We start from the raw sequence: 7,568 nt of genomic DNA, 5'->3' as shown, positions 1-7,568 counted from the left end.
CGCAACTTATTACTCACCTTATTCACACTTTTTAAAATCTAAATAATTTTAAATTATGGTTTAAAGTATCAAAGATGAGGATTACCACCTTGGAGAATGTGATACAGATTGTGAATATGACTTCAGAAGAGTTTTAACTTCCTAAATTGGTTTGGAAGGAAGAATCCTTGTTTAGATAATTAAGTTTTGGGTATATTTGTGTCTTATCTAGTGTAATGCACATAGATTTTCAAAACTCATCTAGTATTCTAAGATACACTAAAGGAAAACTATTCAGAGGGTAATTTAAACTTTTTGGTATAATTCAGAAAGTATTCTGAATTTTTGTGTTCATTTTCAATATTGTTTTATTATTCTCGATTACAGATGTAGTACAGCTTTAGAGACTGGACTGAGTACACACTAAACCTATTTCATACCCCTAAATGTTTTCCTGAAAACTCCAGTTACCTGCTTGCATATTTTCCCTATTATGTCTCCCTCTTACTAAATGCTGCACAGTATTCAGTTTTGGATTTCAGAATAAAGTGGGATTTACCATGCTTAGTTTCTTTTAAAGTCAAAAAGTAATCTGAAAAGTCACTTTTCTGTGTGAATAAAATCAATGAAAATTACATATCAATAAAAATTTAGTGCTTTAAAACTATTAACTTGCTGTAAGTCAATAAAATCAAAGAGCTGAATATAGTGAAAACTGTCTATTTTTATTGCCTTTTATTTTCAACAATGATTACTTGAACTAAAAAAAAAAAAAGAGCAGACTTTATTAGCTAATGGTTACTGAAAAGCCAAACCTTTCCAGCCCACTTCATATTCTCTTTTAACCATTTCAGGGCAGAACAATGTTCCAAACTATAAACCTGTTCCTTATTAACATTGACAGTCATGTGTTTAACGAAAAGCTTTGGATCTGATATACGAGCAGCCATAATTAACCTTTCTACTGCAGCTTGATAATCATCACTGCTCCGAGACTGGTTGTCTTCACACCTATAAAATGAACACCTCATAAAGTCAGAAACTCTTAAAAAAGCTATATAGTTTCTTCAAAAGATAGTCATTTACATTTACTGGTACTAAGCTATGATAGTCTTCTCACCATGTTCTTCTAAAAGTGGCTTTCAAACTTTTTTGATCATGACCCACAGTAAGAAAGGCATTTTGGCCAGGCATAGTGGTATAACCCCAGCGCTTTGGAGGCTCAGGTTGGGGGGATTGCTTGAGGCCAGGAGCTCAAGATCAGCCTGAGCAACACAGTGAGACCTTCATCTCTACAAAAAATTTAAAAACTAGCTGGGTATGGTGATGTGCACCTGTAGTCCCAGCTGCTCAGGAGGCTGAGGTGGGAGGAGGCCTTGAGCCCAGGAAGTTGAGGCTGCAGTGAGCTATGATTGCACCACTGCACTCTAGCCTGAGTGATAGAGCAAGACTCTGTCCCAAAAAAAAGACATATTATGGCCCAGTATATACCTTCATACATAAAAAATAAATTTGACAAAACAAGACTTATACCCTGATGACAAAAACCCTGATTTTAAAAATAATACTGGTTGTAACACCCTAAATTGATTTCACCACACAAATAGTCTGCAACCCAGTTTGAAAAATACTGATTTAGAACACATCTAATTACATAAATCTTTGTATTTGGAAAATGAATAACTACAATTATTCATGAGAATGCATAAAATACTAAATGTAATCCAGTTTAGAATTAACATTCACATGTTAAGTTTTACTTTGATATTGACTATTTTTACTTATAAGCAAATACTTAATATGTAGCTAATATTTGGTAACAAGTTGTATAGCTATAGGGGCTTTATTATATTTCTGGTTATTTTCTTCAATACTGATTTAAGATGCTTCCTTAAGTGCCAGAATTAATTTTTCCAATAATTTTTCTACCAGCGCCATCTGCAATCAATTGTGACTGCATTGACCTGCATAAAATTCACACCTTATGTCAGTTTTTTCCTCTGGGGTAGGGAATGGGAACTATTTAAAATAGAGGTGTGGCTGTTACATTAAGTATCACCTTTTTCTTTGTGTTCACTGCTTCCTACTCTTGGTATCTACCGGGCCCAGCAGCAAGTTCTGAGTAGGAGCCTATCTGCATTAACATCACAGTGTGGTCTAGAGTGACAGGAGTGAGGACTTGCACTTGAAACAGGAACCAGTGGTCAGAGAGAGGAAAGACTGGTCAGGTACCTTCTAGTACATTCTAGCTTTGAAAGAGGTGCCCGGGAATCTGGTAGGTGGTGCAGATGCCAACTATGTGCAGTCTTAAAAAGTCTAAAGATGAATAAAATTCTGTCTCATAGAGAGAGGTAAATGTAACAAGGCAGGGCTTAGCATGATAATGACAATAGAGAAAATATATTGGTTTGGACAAAATCAAAGATTTAGGTATGTCACTAGTTATGCACTATGGTTACAAATACCTTCCAAATTCAATAAGTAAATAAAGAAGTTGCATGTGTGTGGGGAATAGAAAGCTATGAGAAAACCATGACCTCATTAGGATGATGGGGAGCCTAGATGCCTTATCCACCATAGTGCACAGTGGTAAATAAGGAAGCCCTCTGAAAAAAGGAACTATAAGAAAAAAGGTGAATTTTAGTGGGGTTTTTTGAAGGTGGAACTAAAATAATTTACTTCCTAATTCTCCTCCCCTTAAGTGTGGACTGGATCAAAAGACTCATCTACAAAAAAGGAGAACAGAAGTGACAGTATGTAACTTTGGATAGTAGGCTGTTGGACAACTCTCCATGGGTCTCTTGAGTTTGTGAAGTTTTGCAAGAGTCACTGCCTACCCTTTGTTCTAAATTACAAGGATTATATAGTGAACAACCTTGAAAGATAAAGATAGTTTCTTCTTCTGGAGCAAAGGGCATGTTTGCTCACAGTCTTAGATGATGGAGACAGTACCTCCCTGCAAAGCAAAGGGCAGGCATGCTTGTTATTCATAAAATATTTGGGTTTCCTAAGCTGGGTACTCCTCTCCTGTTACAGAACTCATGGCATATGTAGGTATCCATGTAGGCCCATCTATGGGACTTAGGAGCAAGAGGAAATGATGCAAATACGTAGATAATCATGCTGTTTGGTGTACCACAAATAATAAAGTCCTCTGTCTCCAACACAGGAGTCTTGTGTCTTATGCTACCATCTATGAAACTGTGGCAGGTTAGCTTGTAGCTTGCAATAGGGTAAAATCTCAGACTCTTCACAGTTCTTGCTTGATATAGGTCACAAAAGACCCTGCAGCTTCCTCCTTGCTTTTTCTTTCTTGGATCACTCATTCTGGGAGAAATTAGCTGTCAGTCACGTCATGAAGACACTTAACCAACCTATGGAGAGGCCCATGTGGTGAAATGAGGCTTCCACCCAACAGGTATTTGAGTGAGCCATCTAGGAAAAGGATCCTCTAGCTCCAGCAAGCTATCACGTAGGTGACTAAAGTTTCTGACAACATCTTGACTCCAACTATGTGGAAAAACTCTGAGTCACATGAAAATTCCCAAGCCAGGACCATCCAGCTAAACCTCTCTGAAATTTCTGACCCACAGATATTAAGATACTATTTGCTGTTTTAAGCCATTAGGTCCAGGGATAATTTATTCTATAGCAACAGATAACTAATGTAATATTCAACCAGAGGATGTGGTTTGTCACACCAGTAAACTGAAGCAAAATTCTTGTCAAGAAGCTCTAAAACAGGATTCCCAGGAGATCCTTATATTGCAAGTTTCCTGGATAAAGCTGACAAGAAATCGTATGGCATATCACGATTTAGGCACACCATCTACTGTATGCCTAAATTCTAGGATTCTAAACAAAATTACGTGAAAGGGTGTCACTCTGGTACAGTACCTACTTTATAATATTTATGCATATATAGCATTATAAAATATAGAAACTAGGCTGATGGCTTTATTTTCAATGGTATTCTTGGCTGAACCTAATAAATGATCACGTATTTCCCTTTTAGACCCTAGTCCTTTGATCTTTTGAGTTGACTAGAGATAAAGATTTTTATAGGTACTGATCTCTAAACACAAGAAAGGTTGGTACCTAAAGAGGATCCATCTCTTTGAACATCTAACTATATCTCTGAAGTTGCTAAAGTGTTTACCGAATGCTACTAACTTGTTTGGTTTTAAGCCTCAAACAGGTCTAATCCTTTCTTAGTTTAAATGATATCAGAGTTTGCAATATACACACATAAAGTACATATATATACATAAATATATATGTATGTATAAAAACACATAAAACATTTACATCCTAGGGTGGGTGTGGGGAGTCATGATCTACATTCAGAATGCAGTTAAAGTTATGTCAACCAACCTTTTCAAAACTATCTGCAGTATCTGTGTAGAAGTTCCAGGACTCTGAATACTACTAGCATTAGATACCATGAAGATTTCAATAGCTAAGAGCATTTCAATCTCAGATAAATAAGATGGAATTAGAAGAAGTTTTCGGTATAAATTTCCTTCCAATGGTGGGTAGCAACCCAAGGAAAGAGCACCTGAAAAATCAAATAATAGGTCAAACTTTACTAAAACCCAATAGGTAAAAACCTAGATTTCTGAAATACCTACAGGTGATAATTACTTACACAGAATAAGTCTTCACATTAGAAGTAGATTAACAAATTACATGATAGCTTATCCTAGTATATTTGGCATTATTCTTTGTAAAGTGCTTTTGAAACATTAAATAAAAAGTGAGAAGGGCTGGGTGTGGTGACTCACGCCTGTAATCCCAGCACTTTGGGAGGCTGAGGCGGGTGGATCTCTTGAGGTCAGTAGTTTGAGACCAGCCTGGCCAACATGGTGAAACCCCATCCCTACTAAAATACAAAAATTAGTTGGGTGTGGTGGCAGGCGCCTGTCGTCCCAGCAACTCGGGAGGCTGAGTCAGGAGAATCACTTGAACCTGGGAGGCAGAGGCTGCAGTGAGCCGAGATTGTGCCACTGTACTCCAGCCTAGGCGACAGTGTGAGACTCCATCTCAACAAAAACAAAAACAAACAAAAAAAGTGAGAAACATTAAAAAAAAAAACACTCTGAAAAATGACTTTTGGGCCTTATCATGGCAAATGACATTTATTTCAAGCCACAGTAAACACAAGACAATTTCAGAATAACTATTTTTGAGCACAGTTGTTTATAGTACCATTATAGTTTATGCAATATTTACTGTTGCTACTAAATGTCTGGCATTGTGCTAAGTACTAGGCATAAAATACATTTCCATCCTGTAGGTGATCTGTGTGTTGTAGCTACATTCACCAATTCATGTTTTTAAAACTTCACTTTTCAAGAGAAGAGATTTAACTTTTAAATTGTTTAGGTGCTTATTAGGAGGGATATATAGGGAAATACCTATAAAACTTCTAGAACATCCAAACTATATATAGGCAAATTTATATTATTACATTTTACTGAAACCAACTTAAATATGTATGTAAATTTTGCTTAGAATATTTTGTTTTGTTAGGATGAGTTTCTTCAAGAAATCTTTCTAATATGGGTAATGGCTAATCTTTGAAGACCTGCTATGTGCCATGTACATGTGCTAACAAACACATGGGTTTTACCTCATTTTAACTTGACAAAATGCTACCTTTGAAATTAGGTACAATTACTCCCATGTTATAGACAAGGGGCTTTTGGTAAGCACTCAGGCTCTCTAAGCTTGCATGGGGTGCCCACTTTCTGGCTCCAGATTTTGGATTCCTAACCACTAGGTATTCCCACCTCCCTAGGTCACTGCCAGGAGCAACAAACTGTTAACTCATTAACTTTACTAGTTTTTGGTAGGTATAATTTACATGCATTCTTATTTAACTTTTCTTACCAGAATTAAAAAGCAGAAAATAACAAATTAACTAGAAATCTACTAATATGATTTTTTTTTTCACTCAAAATGAAACGTGAGAAGAAAAATACTCACATTTGATTTTGGGGAGAAAGTAATGGAAAGATACACTAATAACATCTCTCTCTTGACTTCTCAGTTCTGAGAGAAAAGCAGTATTTTTAGGACAAGGGAGAACAAATCAGGAGTGTGAGAAAGGAAACTCTGCTGTCCCTGGACAACCTCCTCCTGATTAGTCTGGCATGAAAGCAAGGGAAAGCCATCAAGAAAGTAACAGAAAACTCACAGGATGGACAAAATATTTGTAATTCATATATCTGACAAGGGATTTGTATCCAGAGTGTATATAAATGCATATGTACATGTGTATGTATGTATGAATACTCTTGCAACCAAAAAAACCCAATCCAAAAAAAGGGCAAAAGATTTAATAGACATTCTCAAAAGAAAATATACGAATGACCAATAACTGTATGAAAAGGTCCTCAACATCATTAGTTATTAGGGATATGATATGAAAACCAAAACTGTAATGATACATTACTTAACACCCACTAGGAGGAAAGCTAAAATAAAAAACACAGTAACAAGTGTTGGTGAAGATATAAAGAAACAGGAAATCCCGTACATGGCTGGTGGGAATATAAATATAAAATGATGCAGCTTCTTCAGGAAACAGTTTGGCAGTTTGGCAAAAAGCTAAATATAGATTTACTGTATGAGTCAACAATTCTCCCAAGAGAAATGAATGCATATATACACATAAAAACTTATGTGAATATTCAAAGTAGCACTATTCACAATAGCCAAAAAGTGAAAACAACTCAAGTGTCCATCAACCAATGAATAAACAAATTCCATTTTATAGAATATTGTTTAGCAATAAAAAGGAACAAAGTATTGATACATGCTACAACACTGAAATTTGAAAACACTAGGCTAAGTATAAGAAGCCAGTCATGGCTGGGTGCAGTGGCTCACGCATGTAATTGCAGCATTTTGGGAGGCCGAGGTGGATGGATGACCTGAGGCTGGGAGTTCAAGACCAGCCTGGCTAACATGGTGAAACCCCATCTCTACTAAAAATACAAAATTAGCTGGGCATGGTGATATGCGCCTGTAATCCCAGCTACTCAGGAGGCTGAGGCAGGAGAATCACTTGAACCTGGGAGGCGGAGGTTGCAGTGAGCCGAGATTGCGCCACTGTACTCCAGCCTAGGTGACAGAGGGAGACTCCGTCTCCAAGAAAAAAAAAAAAAAGCCACTCACTAAAACACATGTATTGAATGATTCCATTTATGTGATCTGTCTAGAATGGGCAAATTCATGGAGACAGAGAATAAATTAGTTGTTGCCTAGGACTAGGGTGGAAGAGGAGACAACCAGGGAATGGAGAATAAATGCTAATGTGTACAAGGTTTCTTTTTCTGGAGGTGTTGAAGATGTTCTAAACTTAAATGGTGGTGATGGCTGCATGACTCTGTGACTATACCAAAAATGAATGTATTATATACTTTAAGTGAATTAATTTCATGATATGTGAAATTATCTCAATAAAGCCATAAAAATATTAAAACAAAAAAAGTTTAAAAAAAGTCAAAACAAAGGCACTGGCACCAAGTCTTAACAGTGCCTTGAAGAAAGTCAGCCTTAAGTCCCAAATAAAGTACTACTAG

At 36.6% G+C, this 7,568-nt stretch overlaps 1 protein-coding gene across 1 annotated transcript in view; it reads right to left on the bottom strand.

Annotated features, from left to right (window-relative positions):
- Positions 1–683: 683 nt before the first annotated feature.
- The window catches only part of TOPAZ1 (testis and ovary specific TOPAZ 1), a 95,650-nt gene continuing 88,765 nt past the window's right edge, over positions 684–7,568 (bottom strand). Inside the window, exons 19-20 of the mRNA XM_031009542.3 lie at positions 4,354–4,537; positions 684–990 (exon numbers count right to left, since the gene is read on the bottom strand). Of these exons, the coding sequence (XP_030865402.2) occupies positions 771–990; positions 4,354–4,537 (404 nt within the window). The 3' untranslated portion in view covers positions 684–770. The remainder of the gene's footprint in view (positions 991–4,353; positions 4,538–7,568) is intronic.

This window comes from Gorilla gorilla, chromosome 2, assembly GCF_029281585.2.
Source record: "Gorilla gorilla gorilla isolate KB3781 chromosome 2, NHGRI_mGorGor1-v2.1_pri, whole genome shotgun sequence".
NCBI lineage: Eukaryota > Metazoa > Chordata > Mammalia > Primates > Hominidae > Gorilla > Gorilla gorilla.
This window is presented reverse-complemented; position numbering and strand designations above follow the sequence as displayed.